Source organism: Bacillus rossius, chromosome 1 (assembly GCF_032445375.1).
Source record: "Bacillus rossius redtenbacheri isolate Brsri chromosome 1, Brsri_v3, whole genome shotgun sequence".
Lineage (NCBI taxonomy): Eukaryota > Metazoa > Arthropoda > Insecta > Phasmatodea > Bacillidae > Bacillus > Bacillus rossius.
In genome coordinates, this window is record NC_086330.1 from 354,760,197 (window position 1) to 354,778,716 (window position 18,520).

Here is an 18,520-nt window from a genome sequence, read left to right on the forward strand (position 1 = left end):
CGCAGGTTATTTCAGAAAAATTAGATGAGCTTGACTCAGACCATTTTCCGGTACTAATTCAATTAACTTTTAATGCTCAATTTTGCGCAGCGATATTTAGCCGCACTTTTGGTATTCCCGACTGGGACAAATTTCGCGAAGACCTGGAATTAACTTTTACAGAAACTCCAGCGATAGACACAGCAGATGAGCTCGAAACTCACGTAAAACTTTTCACCGACACAATTACAGACGTGCGCAAAAAACACACGACAATCGTGAATAAAAGAGAATTTACGCGAATAAATTACCCAGATGTAGACATGCTAATCGTTTTAAAACGGCAGGCGCGCAACACTTATCAACGAACGAGAACACCGCAAGCTAGGACTGAATACAATCGCCTTAAAGCTCAAGTCTCGCGAAAACTTAAAGATTTAAAAATAGAAAAATACGGAAACTTAATAACAGAGTGCGCAACTCAACCTCGGCAAATGTGGCGGCTCACACGCAATTTACGAGGGAAAAATAAATTTATCTCCACACCGGCCATTGTTACAAACGCGGGCATTAAATATGACGCGATAGATAAAGCAAATGCTATAGCAGACATTTTTGAAAAACAATTTTCACCAAACGAGGACATAAACGAGCCTCAGTTTACTAGGACCACGACAGTAGCTGTTAATAACTATTTACAAATCGTTCCACAAGCCGAGCCGGAACTCGTAACAATTAAAGAGCTCTTAGAAGCTATTCACTCGCGACCAAAAAATAAAGCAGGCGGACCTGACGGAATAAATTTTGATACTTTAAAGAAATTATCATTTCAGGCTATACAATACTTTCTTAAAATAATAAATGCTATTTTTATTCTTAAATCCTACCCAGCGTCATGGAAACTAGCTAAAGTTATCACCATTCCGAAACCGGGAAAAAATGCGTCACTACCACAAAACAGGCGACCTATTAGCCTCCTAAATAGCATGAGTAAAATTTTCGAAAAAATTTTACTCAAACGACTTCAACACCATTCGGACGAACACGAAGTCATTCCAGATAACCAATTTGGTTTTAGAAGGGGCCACTCTACCTCTCACCCCCTAATTAAGCTCATTGAAGAGGCCACTGACGGTTTTAACTCACGAGCGAAATTTACTGTCGCAACGATGCTAGACGCGGAAAAAGCTTTCGACAAAGTTTGGATACCTGGCTTAATTCAAAAATTAATTACATTTAACTTTCCAGACACGTATATTCATCTGGTGGCCCACTATTTATGGCGTCGAAAATTTTTTGTATCAATAGAGGGGGCGAAATCATCCACTCGGGAGCTGACAGCAGGTGTGCCGCAGGGGTCCCCACTCTCACCCTTTTTCTATAATGTTTACACAGCCGACATCCCGCGGGAACATGCCCACGTGCAATTATATGCAGACGACACTGCAATAATATATCAATCCCCGAATTTGAAGTTTGCTTTAACCAAAGTTCAGAGGCAGCTTACCTCACTCGAACAATGGTACACTCGCTGGCGCATTAAAATAAATGGAGCCAAGTCCACAACTTTAATTTTAACTAAAAAATACACCGCCCCCGACCGCGAATTAAAAATTTTTAATCAAGCCATACCATTTGTTAAATCGGCTAGATATTTAGGTTTAACTCTAGATACCAGGCTCACCTGGAAAGTTCACACCACTAAGGTGACACAGTTTGCGCGAGGCCCTTTGCGCAGCCTATACTCAATGTTTAAGGCCCCCCAATTTCCTAGAAAGAAAAAATTACAGCTGTATTTACAAATAGTTCGCCCACAATTATTATATGCTTGCGAAATCTGGGGCTATGCAGCAAAATGCCATATCGATAAAGTACAGGTCACTCAAAATAAATTTCTTAGAGCCATTGCAGATTGCGGCTGGTACACCAGCACACTAGAAGTACACCAGCTACTCAAAGTAGAATATGTAGAGGAATATATAAAACGGCAAAACAGGTCTTTTTATGGCCAGCTCCCTGAACATGCCAATACTTATATGAATTCACTTCCGGACTACGACCCAGCTGCACAGCGACAGTTTAAAAAACCGCGACTTGCCTAAGCCAGGTTATACTAGAATCCACACATCCCATGTACGCAGGGCAACTTAGCAAACATAGCAGACGTTTCTCTCTGGCCCCGATGTGCCTGTCTACGTCCTGCGGTGCAAATAATCAACATTGGACTAGCCAATGATTGACATGCCCAGGACTCGTAAATATTGCGTCAACACTACTTTTGGCCCAGTGGGGCTCTATTTTATTGCGTCAACACTACCTTTGTCCCAGCGGGGCTCTAATTATAAACCAGCGACAACTCGACCGCAGGCCCAAATTCCTTTAATTACCAAATCTTTCCTTCCCCCACCTCCTCCACTAGTCCTTGCTAGTTGTTTTCCCCAGCCATTATTAATTAATTCATTAATGTAACTTTCATTTTCTTGCTAATTCGAAATGGTCCGAAGCATGCAGGTGTAGGTTTTGACCCATGCAGCGGTCCACTGCCTGTGTGTTAGGGCTGACTCCGTATGCCTGAAGGGCGAGACCCGCCTGGCAGGCTTCACCTTCAGTGCCGGCCGCGTTTCGGAAGGCATGGGTTTTTGAATTGCGACAAAAAAAAAAAAAAAAAACTGGACGAGGGCATCTCTCTGCTCGAACAATAATAGAATAGGATGACATTCATTCACTAATTTCACTCTCTATTTTTCAGGTTTAGACGACAACAGCCTGGGGGCTAACTACAGCAATACTGGTTTAGCCTAACTTTGACCGAACTATACTGGAACGCAATAGTTCGGTCCTTAAGGCGGCCAGGTGTTTACTAATCTATGTAATTTCTCCTACACATCGGTAAACTTACACGATGATATGCCTGCTTGGTCAGCCGGGTATGTGCGGCCTTGGAGCTATACACTACACTCACACAACGAAATTAATTAGGCCTTTTTTGCGCACACTCCACACGCCTCTAAATACAGACATCACGACACTCTCATGCATCAGTTAGCCAACTAACTGAGGGGAAAGGGTGACCTCCCCCCGCCTGACACCTACACTATTAAAAATAGAGCCAAGCAACATGCGACAGCTATTTTACTTCTTCTGGACCGTGAGCCACCTTTAATCTTAAAATCACACACATCGGGCCCCGCCGACGTTTCCAATGATTCGATCAAAGTGACGGGGTTGCACTATTTATATTGGCGACCACATAGCGAGTTATGGGAACGTAATAGTTCCCGGTATCGCTGTCACACGCTCCCGGCCGAGCATATGAGGAAACGGCGGCAGCCCCTTCTCAGTCGCACCTGTGTTTCCGTACCATGTGCGTCTCTGCCTGAGGACGGGAGCAGATAGCAGTTCCCGAAACGTCGCTTGTTTCTGTTTAGGTAAAACTATTGTATTTGTTTGTTTTTTCGTTTTGTCATGTTTTTTTGTCTCGCTTCAACTGTTGTGCTGAATTATTTTGGGTTTCAATATTTTTGTGTTGTCATCATTTGTGGGGATTTTTTCGTTCTCTTAGTACATTTTTCTTTGTTTTTTCTTTGTTTGCTGACCATATTCCTGTTTCGGAATATTTTGTGGTGTTCATATCCTTGTTGACAACAGCAATTGTTTGCTTAATTTTGTGTGTTTTTTGTATCTTTTTTTGAGTATTTTTATTTTTATTTTTATTTATTTATTTTATTTATTAGTTTTTCTTCAACAGAAAAAGTTCTTAGCAATGGCGTATGTCCAAAAACTTACATCAAGTCACTAGTATACCTAGTTTCACTGGTTTTTTTCTCTCTCTCTTTCAAACGAGCAAAATCACGCTATCGTGGCTGAAGATGTTTTGCTTCCAAAACCTCGTTCATAGGTACTTCCCAGATAAGTAAAAGTTACTGGTATCGTCCATCCAGCACGAAACCACTCGCTAAAAATAATTTCCGAAGCGCGTAAAGAACAAGGCGTGAGGAGTGTGTGGGGGGTTGAATATTCCTCGGCCGAGGATGTGAGATATGGTCCTCGTGGCGCGTGACAGAGGGTAATCGAGAGGCGGTGTGTTCGCCTCGTCTCCCATTACGGCCCGCAGTTTAAGCCCCGGGCCGCATTAGCAGGCATGAATAGTTAATGCGAACCGCTCCGCACCCGTACGCACGAAAATAATTCCTCGGGAACGTTTCTCCCGCTGCACTTTAAAGCTCTTCCTTTCACATCGCATGCGCCGAAATGGAAGAAAATGGTTGAGGAGGGGAGGGGAGGATGGGAAAGCTTCTTGCCTACGCCATCTTTTGAATTCGTAATCTCACTAAGAACAGGCACAGAAGGGGGGGGGGGGGGGAGATATCATCGGAAGTCCGTTGCGACAGGGCGAGGGCCGAACCAAAATATTCAGATTAGTCGGAATAAATGCACGTCTCTAAGGGGCCCGCCTCGTCAGGGGTGTGTGTGTGTTAGTGAGGCGGGGCGATAAGTGCGACGCTCGCTGGTGCTTCTAGCGCGGTATAGCCTCTAAGCGCAAGGCTCTGAACTGCCGCGGGCAGTATTCTAGTCGTCACAGGATAACTGTGAAATTTGAGCGGTGACCGTAACATTATATTGCGAGGAAATTAATATAAAGGTGTAATGCAAGTCCCTTAAGTGCTTTCAAGAATCTGTACTAAGTTTTTTTACGCCTAAAAATTACTCTGAAAACATGCGTTTTATCAATTTTAACTTTTCTAAAAATACAGTTTAAAAACTTAATCCGAAATCAAAAGTACTTTTCGGCCCTCAGCGGACTCTTAAATGCTTTTCGTAAGCAGACCCCACTCGGATATATTGAGTAGTTTTGAAATCGCTTTGTTTTACCTGGAGCTCTGCACACCGTGTTTGTGCCAGGGTAGGCGAAGCCCTTAAGGCCCCCGCTTACCCGGGCGCGCATAGGGTGTGCAGAGTTTTAGGGTTTGAAAAATGCTCGAGATATCTGAGCGGGGTCTGTTTGCGAAAAGCATTTGAGAATTCGCTGAGGGCCGATAAGTAGTTTGAACTGTATTTTAAGAAGAGTTAAAATGGCTGAAAGACTTGTTATCGGAGTAATTTTCAGGCATAAACCAACCGATACAGATTCTTGAAAGCACTCAAGGGGACTTGCATTAGGCTACACGCTTATCTTCATTTCTCCGCCATATAATGTTACGGTAACCGCCTAATTCTCATAGTTGCCCTGTGCACAACGAGAAGACTGCGTGCCAGTTCACAGCCTTGCGCTTAGAGGCGGTACCGCTCTAGAAGCACCAGCGAGCTTCGTACTTATCAACCCGTCGCACTGAAACAGATACACCCCCTGACTAGGAGGGCCCCTTAAAGACATGCGTTTATTCCGACTAATCTGAATATTTTGGTTTCCACTTCTGACTATCAATCTTGCCTTCTTTGAATGATTCTTGCTATAAAGAAGATTGATTTAAATCATCATTTTGGACACACGCCACTCCTAGTTTGCCCAGCACAGATAATTTCCGTGGACGGGGTTAATCAGAACAGCATCGCAGCACAGACGAGCACAGTCGACGTCGACAAGAAAGTTGCCACGGAAACAGTGAATACAGACAAACAACAAATTTGGTCAACACAGAGACAGACAGAGGAATCCAATGATGATGCTAAACAGATCATCTGGTCAACGGACCGACAATTGTAGAAACGCACGTGCGAACCCAGCGGTGAATTAAAAAAAATTGGTTGCCTGTAAAGTCGGTTTACGGACGATATTTTAACGTGACAACGTCATAACAAAACATTGATGAAATGATTGCATACTTTTATGAATAAAATTGAATCAGTTTTATTGAATTATCACTATTTTGTATGGATACAAAGAAGGAGTGAAATGTAATCTACAATTTAATTGATAAATTTACTTTTATTTGCACTCATTAATTTAAATATGTTTATTACTTTAACGAAGAGATTATTTTAACTATAACTTTTATGCATGTTTGCTATTTAACTTCTTCCAATCTGTGTTATTCTGTTAAGGATAGGACGATGATAGGAAAAGTAGGAAACGAATGGGAGTGTTTCAAGTTTAATGTGCCTCGAAAAAGTCAAATCGATGGTTGTTCCAATCGAGTGGAAGAGAGATAGATGCGGCGCAAGCGTACAATGAGCGTAACGGGACACCGCGTAACGGTACAATGTGCGTAACGGGACACATTTTCGTCAAAAAAATGTATTGTGACAACACAACGACGACAACACCGACGATAACAACAAACGGTTTTTTTTCCCCCTGGGAAGCATACTGTGTTCTACATACAGGTAGATCAGCTACGACGGCGTGATTGTTTTAACGTGCTGGATTCGACGGCAACTACTCCCTGGTGGAGGGCTGGATCGCCAACACAGGCTCCCATAGCCGTTGGGGGAAATGGATCCGCCGTTTTAACGCGACTTGGAGGTTCGCGAGGAGGAGCTAGTCAGAGGCCGAGGCGACCCATCCCAGCATCGTTGCCGCACACCCCGGGCATCCGGCTAACCCGTGGCTGACTCAAAGGTACCTCCCCCCCCCCCCCCCCCCAAACCAGAGAGTATCACACGACGCTTTACCAAGTCCCTCACATCTCTGGGACGCCTCAGAAGACCCAGAGAGCCTGTGATCCGGCCGACGTGCGTAAATTCGTGAAAATGGAACTGAAATCACTGAACGGAAATGCGTGACCAAGATGATGGGCCCGCGTGTAGCAACGCAAAACCCGTATAAAGTCACTTTCGTAAACGTTTTGTGTGCCAAATGTAACTTAATGATATTGGAAATACCCTGGAATGTATTTAGCAAACTAAAATAGTCACAGTAAAACATGTATTACAAGTTTTAAAATACTTAAGAAAACTGGCATTACAACGATTGTAGTACATATTCTTCTTATAATTTCCAATAGGCTTAGTAGCACAGTGTAGAGTGTGCGTTTGTTCACCTCAAGAGGACGTGGTTCAAATCCATTACTTAGAAAAACTTTATTTTACTTTTTAAATAATATTATAAAATTATATATTAATGAATCAGCTCAAATATGTTTATTTTTGTTTGTAGGAAGTATTTAAAGACTCATTTCAGTCGTTCAAGCAAAAACAAATATACAATCATATACTTAGTGTTATAATATATGTGTTAGAAAATGTTTTAGGAAAATATTTATAAATTCTATAGAAGAATCACTTCTAATGTGTGCAGAAATTTTATATTATTAAATGTTTAAAGAATTTTAACAAGAAGAGCTTTTATCGGAGCCGTTTATGACAGTTAGAAATTTTTGGCTGTTTTGTGCTGCTTCGTTTACGATTCAGGCAGAAAATTATAGCGACTAAGCAGAAAGTAAGTGTGTGATTCGGACCCAGAAATTCTGGTAATTGAAATGCGGATATTTTATTGATCAGTATATTTATCATACTCGGTATAATCTTAAAAAAATCTACAATGAATTGCGTTTCCGGGTTGCGTGTTATAATTTTATTTGCAAAATGAACAACGCGAGAACACATGAGTTAGCTCGTTACCGAGGTTAGATGTTTACACATAAATGACGAGTACTGAGAGACTAGCTCTTTAATACTCTCATTTATGTTATGGGCAAAACAAACTTTCACAGAAGTTACACATAACCCTTGCAATACGGTATTAATACGGAACGTTTTTGAGGTTTGTATTGGACTATCGTCACTCACTCTCTGAGGTTATTTTGTATATTTATTATGAGTTAACTGCTGAAGTACCATGTTTCTGGCATAGATAAAAAAAAATATGAACACTAATTAATCGTTGATAGTTTGTTTTAAGGTGTCCAGGCATTTATTTCAAATCAACTAAAAATATGTTCAGCGCTTGAGTATCATCTCTACAGGTTATTAGCTCGGAATGGTTCCGCAGTTTGAACGTTGGCCACCCCTGCTGTAGGAAGAGCGCGTGGCCGGGGAAGTGAGTAGAGGAACACGGGCGGTTCGGACTCACCCCGATGGTCTGGCGCCGCAGCGTCTTCTGGCGGCGGCGCTTGACGGCGTAGCAGGCGCACACCGCGAACAGCAGCAGCAGCGTCACGGCGCCCAGGATCAGCGGCAGGATGAGGCTGTCCCGGCCGGCGTACCCCTGCGCACACGCAATCACGCCCGGCCTCACGAGAGCGCCCAAGAACAAGATGGCTGCCGACCGACCAAGATGGCGTCGTGTTCGTTAAGAAGTACGGGAGTCGTTGCGTGCAATCTTTACCACGTTGAAGGCTCCGTCACTCTGTCAAATATTTGTCTACGGCTATATTTGAAAATGCAGTTGGTGGGGTAGTATTGGACGGAAAATGGCTTTCAATTTCCACCATCAAATAAATTTGGACAGATATACTCAAATATGTTTTCAACCGTGTCTCACCATCAAAGTTTATTATTGGTCTCAGCTACCTCAAAACATTTCATTATCAGTGTCATTTTGAAATTCCATAATTATTTACAGTGGTTGATAGAATTTTTTTTAACTTGTCATGCTAATTGAGCTTTATAAAAAATTTTGAGCTATATAAATTTATTACATAATGACAATTCATGTTCGATGACTTTTTAAAGTTATAGGAACATAATTTCCCTTTCCACACATTAAATTATTTCGCACACGACGTTCATATATTAACATTAATTTAGTTATTTTACCTTTACGGGCATGTGTTCAACATTTTTAAAGATTCGTTGTGACGGAAACGTATGTCGTTTCCAATTTCGATAGGCATGATTCTGATTGACTGATTCCGTCCAACATCCAACATATTTTAGAACCCGTCCTTTATGCAAACTATTTATAGTCATGCAGCTCGTCAAACAAATATGACTGCGCTGGTGACCTTTCCCGTGAAATCTTAACCCTCCAACTTATATTGACACAACATACTGGAAGGTGTTGCAAGCGAAGATTTTACAGCGTGACAGGGCCTTAATACCTTCATTCAAAATCAGAACGACCCCCCCCCCCCCCTCCTTCTTCGAGGCATCTTTTTCCTACCGGGACAGCAAAACAGTTTTTGTTTATAATGAAGTTTAACGCTTATTCCTTGCAGATGTGTTGCTATGGTGCGTTTTCGACAGTACTCACTAAATGATGACATTCTTACGACCGTTTCAAGCGAATTATTTTCAAGCTATTACACAATTATCTTGCATATTAATCTTTATACATCTGCGGTTTGTTTTGCTATCTAATTTCTAACCAGATTACTTCAACTTCAGAACAGACACACACAACATAGATATACATCCATAATCATGCTCACGTGCTCATTATTGTAATAATCACACTATTGGAAAATATTCTTACTCTTCAATACGTTAAATGGGCAACATGTTCATACAATTCATTATCTAATTTAGTCGTAGTAACAGTTAAAATTATTAATTACAATTACAATGTACTTCAAAAAATGTTCTTACAAATATGTATTTTTTGATAAAATGAAATATTATATTCCAAATTATTGCTGAAACGCTTCATTTCAACTTTGGTGATACATAAAATAAGCTTTTGACGACACCATGAGGTTAAATACCGTGAACTGTATTTGGTATTAATTTATCCACATTTTTTATTATCTTTTTCATTTAAATCCTGACATAAAACGATACAATTAGTAAATACCTAAATTATTATTTATTATCTCATTAGATTATATTAGCAATTTTAGCAACTAAATACAATAATTCATTTCGAATTTTCATTAATTTTTTTTGAACGCTTTGGCATTTGATGTATGCGGTGTGTGATTTAATTTTCGACTTTACAAACTATTCGAACAAACGACGCTGACAGAACATTGCGTCCCAGTCATTTTACACAGTAAATAGGTATTTGATTACCAGAAAATTTTGTGACACCATTTCAACAAATTTTACTAGATGAATAGGTCAATTATGAAAGTGTTTCAGTTTTCAGTCTGAAAAAAAAAAAAAGGTCTGTGCACTAGCGTACGCGCGTGGCATGTGATTACAAAAATTCGAGTATGGCTTTTGAAAATATTTTCATTTCTAGATATTTGAACGCTTTGGTCGCGAGTGACGTAAACATGAAAATAATTGTGTGTATTTTTACAAAAGATTCTTTTGGAAACCAGTTAGAAGAAATAGTTTTTAATACTACAAGAAAAGTATTGTAACTTTACACAACACATGGCGATGGTTATTTTTAAATGTATTAAATACTTTTTTCAAATTAGACCCAGTATTTTTTTTCCGCAAATTGGTGAATAATATTATATTTCAATTGATTTTTCATTCAAGCTTAATACTTGAACCATGGAAAAGATAATCAAACATTCAACAATATGACTTTATTTTGACTTATCATGCTTATTAATGTGCGCAGTTAATACCGTGAAGCTATTCAGTGAACGATTTACAAATAACTTTAACCACTGGAGGTACAGGGACAACACAAACCATAAATGCCCGGGGTTAGTATCCGAACCCAGTATTACTGCGAACACTTTTTTTTTTAGTAACGATACAGTTGTTTCAATGTAAGTGTACAAATTTACAAACATCTGTCGTTTTACATTAATATTTCTGTTTCGTTTTAAAAATAATGAGGGGGGAGGAACTACAATGTAGGCTGGCGAGTGGTGCCAACGTGACGGCGAGAAGTCACGTGCCACGCCGCTAGTTCCAGCGGGCGCCTCGAGCTCTTTGCAGTTTAACGACTCGTCCTCGTTATCTGCGAGCGAATCCTGTGGGGGGGGGGGGGGGGGGGGGGGAGGGAACGCAGCAATGCCCCGCCTCTCATCCCTCCACCCCCCCCCCCCCCAACCCGTCGAAAAAACTGAGTTATGGATTGTCAGGGGGGTTGCCAGCTTCGAGGAGGGGACGCACCACAACGCCGAAAAGCCAAATTGACCACAACGCCGACAGCTAGAAAACTGCTGTGTACCACAACGCCGAATTACACAACGCCGAAATACGCTAACGTCGAAAAATGTCATTGCAGGACTGCCACAAAGGTTAGGTTAGGTTAGACTAGGTTAGGTTAGGTTAGGCTAGGCTAGGATAGGCTAGGTTAAGTTAGGTTAGGTTATATTACGCTAGGTTAGGTTAGGTAAGGTTCATTTAAGAAACACACACAAATTCATTCAGTTGTTATTTTGGCGTTGTGGTACACATCAGTTTTCTAGCAGTCGGCGTTGTGGTCAATTTTGACATTCGGCGTTATAGTATTTCGGCGTTGTGGTAACGACCCCTTCGAGGACGGTTGAAGTCACTTCCCGCACCTCCGCCACCCAACGCACAAAACGCTGCTCAAAAAAATTGTGCTTGATCACGCGTCATGATGGTTAAGTGCGATTAGGCCCCGCCATCTTGGATATTTGGATTTTTTTCCATCTTTTTTTTTTTTTTGTAATTATAATTTTGAAATATTTACCCCAATTTTTAGCATGTCAAGGCGTAGATCATATCTCCCAGGCCTTCTATACCTCGTTGGAACGAGTACACGTCGTTTTGCCTAAAGTAATTTAGCCTAAAATGTTCTTTAGGCAAAATGACTTTAGGCAAAACGACTTTAGGCAAAACGACTTTAGGCAAACTAACTTTAGCCCAAATGACTTTAGGCAAAACGACTTTAGGCAAAACGTTTTTTAGGCATTACAATTTTAGGCAAACCGAGAGAGACTATGCATTGCAAGGCGGTGGTTCTCTGCGGCGGTAGGAGTGGTGGAGGGGGGAGCTGAAGGGTAGTGACCTGGGTGCTGCGTCGACAATTGTACACACCCAGACGCCTTCAAAAACCTAATTGCGAAATAAAACTTCTAATCTCAAGTTCTCTTATATTTCATTCAATGTTTTGAACTTACGTTTGAACACATTTTGAATTTTTGATACAGAAATTTATCGAGAGATAGAAGTGTGATTAAGTGTGGTGAAACTGAAAATGTATTAATAAATATAAGAGTGATAAAAAAAATTGAGTTCAACGATATATAAGTGCTTAACTTCCATGGTCGTCAACCTAATCTACCTACATAAGAGACATTTCCACCACTGTTTAGGTCTTCTATGTAGTCTGCTGGCAGCGTCAGTATTCGACTCACGTGCGGTCGACTTGCTGACGGGCGGAAGCGACGCATCATTGTGTTCCGGGGGGGGGGGGGGGATGTCCGGGAGACTTGTGCCGCTGTTGCGCCCGAAGAGGAGAACATGCCGGCGCCAGCATAAAGCGCCGCTGCCAATATTTGCGAGGGCCGGTGTCGGACTGCGCTCGAGGGACTGCGCAGATAGCGCAGCGGTCGTCATTAAAGCCCTGGCATTCACACGATGACGCGCGCATCCAGTCCATTCCTCCTCCCCCTCCCCCCCCCCCTCAAACCAACCAGAGCAGACTTGTATTTTTGAGGTTATGACGTCCCCGGCGGGAATGATGAAGTCATATTCCCCTCACCCGCTCCGCCCCCTCTTCCCAATCGCCATTCAGCGTTCCCAGACTTCTGTGCGGCATTTGGAATGGATATTCAGTTTCTACAACCTACTTTCGGGAGGGTTTGGAGTCGAGCGATGATGACAAAAAAAAAATCGTCTGCTTTTCATTTTGAACCAAACGCCGACCGACATGAGCAAACTTGGGTTCTTTTTTTATTATTTTCCTCCCTCTCCTCACTTCTGTGAACCCCCACCACCCAGCTTAAATGTAAAAGGTCCGTCTGAACTCGCACGAACACCGCCTCTTCTGTGATCCGAGTTCTCGTTTGTCGGGAAGCCGCGAGGCCGCGCGACAGACGCAGGAAACTGTCCGTGCGTGCGGGAGGAAGAAAGAAACGTGTCTCCATTTCTTTACATCAGTTTGCTCGCGGTGCGTCGCCATTTTTTTCCCCCTGCCACTTCCGGTCTCGACTCCAAAGTAAAATGGCTGAGGGGGGTGGGGGTGGGGGGAGGAATACAACGCTGCTCACGTGATTAGATTTCCACCGAGCGCTCTGCGTGAGTGTTATAAAAATAAAATTCCGACAACACAAGAACTTCTATTAAATTGCGTTTGCAGCCAACTTTTTTTTTTTTTTTTTTTTTTTACGAATTTTCATGTTAATATATTTTGTTTGCAGTAGGCCCAAACGTGATAAAGAATGTGTTAATTCTAGTATTTCAAAAGACATGGTATCTTAAGACATGTTTTGAAAATCAATATGTTTATATACTTAATAGTATAAAAAAATTAAACTAGTCAGGGTTGAAGATGATGAAGCTGATTATGAAGATGAGTATGAAGATGATTGGGTGATCCCTTCCAGAAAATGACGTGGATCCCCAACCTTGGCCATGGAATGGTGGCCAATGTGTGGGCAGGACGGCCTAGGCGAGATGATTCTGCGATGGAATCGACATCCGCGGCACGGGATGTATGGGACAACATACCACCCAGCCCTGGGCCCGGGAAGTGAATTTCCAAATCCTAGGTTGACTCGCGTGCTGGCCCTTGAAGCGCGCTGGGATTGGTCACGTCACTGGCGGGGGAGGAGGAGGAGGGTGTTCACGGCTAGGGTCACCGTGGAAAGGGAGTCACGCTCTGGAGAATTTTTATGATGGTAACGTTGTTTTGATCTTGGAGGGGGAAGGGAAATAAATTTGTCATCATGACGTGGCTAAGGGACTCAAAGACAGAGTCTGCTTGAAAAAAAAAATGCAAGCTAACAAATGGGCGAGCGCGAGCATATATACTGCTGCAGATTCCGAAATAGACTTAGAAAAAGGTTATTTCAAGAGACTCCGATGATGCAAAATTCAAAAAGGTTAACAATGAAATGAACAGTTAAGGTTTTAGTTTAGTGATATTTAAAAGACTGAGGACACTAAATGCGACGGAGATTTTGAGTGAGAAATACAATTGTTAGGTGAATAGTTGCTCAGACGTTACTAAACAAGATTGTATCAGAAAAAAAATTTAAAAAAAAATTGTTGTCTGTAAAGTCGGTTTACGGACGATAGTTTAACGTGACAACATCATAACAAAACATTGATGAAATTATTGCATACTGTTATGAATAAAATTGAATAATTTTTATTGAATTATCACTATTTTGTATGGATACAAAGAAGGAGTGAATTGAAATCTACAATTTAATTGATAATTGATAAATTTACTTTTATTTGCACTCATTAATTCAAATATGTTTATAACTTTAACGAACAGATTATTTTACCTATAACTTTTATAAATATTTGCTATTTAACTTCTTCCAATCTGTGTTATTCTGTTAAGGATAGGACGATGATATGATGTAGTAGGAAACGAATGGGAGTGTTTCAAGGATGATGTAAAGGAAAATGGCTTACCCAACACCAAGATGCAGTCAAAAATAATATATTTGCGCCACGGGTTCTGCAGCAATGCTAGGAGGAACGGGTTAGCAAAGAGCAATGAAAATATTAGATTGAAATGCATGAAAACAGAATTACGCCACGGACTAGGTCGCAATGCTAGGAGGTTCAGGTTAGCAAAGAGCAATATAAAATGAGCGTAACGGGACACAGCGAAACGGGACAATGTGTGTAACGGGACATTTTTTCGTGCGTGCAGCCGGCGTTCATCGATTTATTATACGTTGTCACGTCAATAATCTCATCATGCATTTTTTTTTATAATTCGTGGTTTATTTTATATATAATTGATTCAAACTAATAATTAGTTTATTATCTGTCTTTTGATGTGTAAATGATTGAAAAACAAATGTTACATAAATCTGCATGAAAAACACAATATTCACAACGACTTTTATGACAGACATTTCATATAAAATTTCCCCTTTCATTTAGGTATGTTTGTAGTCAGAGTGGTAAATATTACCTTTGAATCACATGCTACATTGCAGTAGATATCTATAAAAACTCTTTTTTAACTAGTTATATTTCTGCTGCCATGTGTGACAGAAAATTTTGGGATGAAGGCAACTTACAGAAATTAATGAAATTATAATTTGTATACATATACACATAAAACCTCCTGTGTGTCATTACCATGGGCCAAGTAATTCATCACAGCTTAACATACATCAATTTTAGCCAGTGTAATCGTTAATTAATGTCTAAAAATAATTTTAGCAATTGTTGCTCATTGAGATGATTTTAAAATGTTGCATTATTTTACCCTGGGCTTGAACTGAGGGAACTCGCCTCAAGCGAGCCTCAGCAGCCACAGGCGATGAGGAGCCTGCGGCAAAACAATTATTTGAAAATGGGAATTTATGCGTTAAAATACTAAGTTTAGTATTAGTTATTCTAGAGTTTTGAACCCCGCATCTAACCATATAACATTCCTATTACTGTTAAAATTGAGTAGATGACTAACAATATGTTCTGTAAATAAGTACATGCATATATACAAACACACACATGTATATAGTTCAGGGAAGGAAAATTTGTACAAGAGTGAAAAAAAAGTCCCCTAACTGGGAGGAAATCCAACCCGTTAACTTCGGTTGATCAGCCAGCAGTTCTATGTAGGTTGTCCATACAAATTTTAAAATGATTTAAACATTTTGCAATTTTCTGAAATAAATAATGGAATGCTAGCCTCAACCACCCCCATTGCTGGCCTGGTTCTTGCTAGACTTTCTTTAGTTCAAACCGAATCTCGCATCCAATTTCAAGTAAATTCTCTGAATTTCCCTGACTAATTCCAGTTTTACTGACTTTACAGTACGTAAAATCGCTGCCCCTGTGACGTCCAGGGTTCGATTCCCGGCGAGCTGCATTTTGGATTATTGCGCCACGGACAAAATTTTTTATGTGTAATGTCTTAGCTCTCTCGGAGTACGGCATTTGGTAGGAGTAATTTCGTGAATGGAACGGAAGTAGCATGGAACGGAAATGTGTAACCACAGCGCTGCCATCTGTGGCTAATGGCGAGAGCCAAAGTTCACAAAGCAGAAACTGCGTGTGATTCGCGTCCAGAAAGTGTATTTGAAAACAGAATTAGCGTATATATTTATAACGCTCGGGATTATTTTAAAAATTCTGCGTTAAATGTTGCGTCAGTTTTTCGTATTATGAGTGTATTTTCAGCATGAAAACTCGTTACTGAGGTAAGAAGTTAGACATCACTAGCGAGTACTAAAAGATTAGCTCTAATTATTTTGTATGTTTTCTCGGGATGCTTTTGTTTCCCGCACATTTTCACTCTGTCGCTGTTCCACTGTAACCCCTATGTTCACCCTTATATTAGATTGTTATTACTCTCAGGAAATTACATAAAAAAAAACTTTGATACAACAACCGGAAAAAGGGGAGGAGTGAACTAGTCCTATAATGGAAAAAGACTCAGTACTCCAAGACTACAGAAATACAAATATTTATTTTATCAAACTCTTTGCAATTTCAGTCGGTTTCTTGACTGATTAACCGTTTGTAGTTACAAACTAGCGTTTCTTCGTTTGTTTATATTTTCTCCTTATTCAAAGGAAATTTTAATTTTATCCAGCACTGCCAAATTTTCATTGCTGATAACGAAGTATTCCATCTTAGGAAACATTAGAATTTTTCCCAATTATTCCCCCCCCCCCCCCTCCTCTTTTGAGCATTATACGCGACAAAACGTGACGCAAATTCTTCCTCCCATTTACAAAATGAAAACTTAATTTGCGTGTTGACACGACATGAATCATAACTACGACATTGAAGTAGAAACTCTGAATAAATTTCGATTATCGATTCCTTGGGTCCGACCTAATTTATTGGCTGGGAGTGGCGGTGGTCTTTGATGGAAGAGTTTCCCAGCCTCTCCAACTCGACAGAGAGCTCAGAGGCAAGAAGAGGAAATAAAAAAGTGGGAAAAAATAACTCGTAGAACATCGTAACAAGAGAAGGGAGAAAGTTCGAGAAAATAATACTTTCGGAAGTTGGCCGATATCGCTACACACTTATTTTGAAAGCTTTCACTTGTTTCCTTTAAGGACCCCATACACGTTCTGTTTGGACTGGATTGAGGATTTCTGCAATTACGACCAGTCCAGGTGTAACCTCCGGTTGAACAGCCTCTGCATGAAATATATATTAAAAAAATTAATGAGACTTTTTTGGTAATTTATCTCTCTCGGTTTGTTGCATTTTACAGTTTGTTTGGGGCGCCGTTTTGGTTAGGATATAATTACTTCAATAACTTTACTCGTAAGTTGGTACTATCACTTGTGTACGTATTTATCAGTAATTTTTATTATGTATTTTACTGGTAGTTTTAATTAAGTTTATAGTATTTTTTTATATTTGTGATATTATTTAGAACAAGGTCTTTGATTTTCATTTCACGCCATTGCCTTTTTTTGATTTTACGCTGGTGCCAATATTTTTGCGTGTGTTTACGATGTATGCCGCCCCGCTTCGTGAAGGAACGGAGGGGAAGTGAGCTGAATCGAACGAGAAGCCTAAGATGTACATCAAGTTCTGTCCCTGCCCAAACACGCCCGAATATTCACCTTCGGCCAACCTCGGGATTTGTTTTATTTGTGCGCAGGAAAAATGAATTCAAATATTAAAAGTGGTCGGTTTGGTTAGCTACATTAAAACACTTGAAAACACTATGGTCGGTTAGTTAGGTTAGTGTAGCTACATTATAATAAACAGAGAAATATAAATATATATATATATAAATAAACCCGAGGTTGGCCGAAGGTGAATATTCGGGCGTGTTCGGGCATGGACAGAACTTGATGTACATCTTAGGCTTCCCGAATCGAACAGCTGAACGAGCGGGGGAGGGGGAGGAGAGACTAAAAGAGTGCCGACCTAGATGCTGCCTGACGTGTGTGTGTTAACGCCCTTTGCAAGTCTGGACACGTCGAAGACAGACACGCCGACATCACCTCAAAGCAACAGGACACGGGTTCGCCAGGGTACTATGCACGCGGTGGGCAACGTGTAGAGACCGGAAAAATTCGCGGATTCATTTCACGATATGCTATAATCCAAACAACTGTACCTTTACATTGCTTCTCTGATTTGCTCACAGTTTATCTGAAGGACTTTGAGCCAATGAAAAACCTTCAACCAAAAAAGTATCGAATCACAAGCGTCCCAGTTGACAGGTGTCACGAGTCAATAGCCAATGAGCAGGTGGCATTTGCCTGAATGTGTAGGGGATTGTGGAGTCTATCCTAGAGGTCATCCAAAGCGCGAATTTTTCCAGTCTCTAGCAACGTGAAATGAAGACTTCGGCCAAGTAAGTGTCCAGCTGAGTCATCTCCTTGCCCGGATTCGAGTTTTTCAAGTAACTATGTACGTTTTCGACGGGAAGTTTACTGCTTATAAACAGTGACGTTTACGCTTTTCCAAGCCAAACTTTCAGTTCCATGTTTTTGAGTATGAAAGGCCTCGCCAGATATATACAGATACATAGATATAATAAACCCACAAGGACTTTCATGCAAAAACCATTGTTAAAATGGGAACTGATTTAATAGGGTTAAGTATAGAAAATTTAATATTTTGCTTGTAAGTATATTTTGTATCGTGGCCACATTAAAGATAAACTGGTGTT

The 18,520-nt window shown here is 40.7% G+C and overlaps 1 protein-coding gene across 1 annotated transcript in view; it reads right to left on the bottom strand.

The window, feature by feature from the left end:
- The window catches only part of LOC134528257 (uncharacterized), a 317,693-nt gene that overhangs the window by 160,611 nt on the left and 138,562 nt on the right, over positions 1-18,520 (bottom strand). The window contains exon 2 of the mRNA XM_063361713.1: positions 7,991-8,125. Coding sequence (XP_063217783.1) covers positions 7,991-8,125 — 135 coding nt within the window. The remainder of the gene's footprint in view (positions 1-7,990; positions 8,126-18,520) is intronic.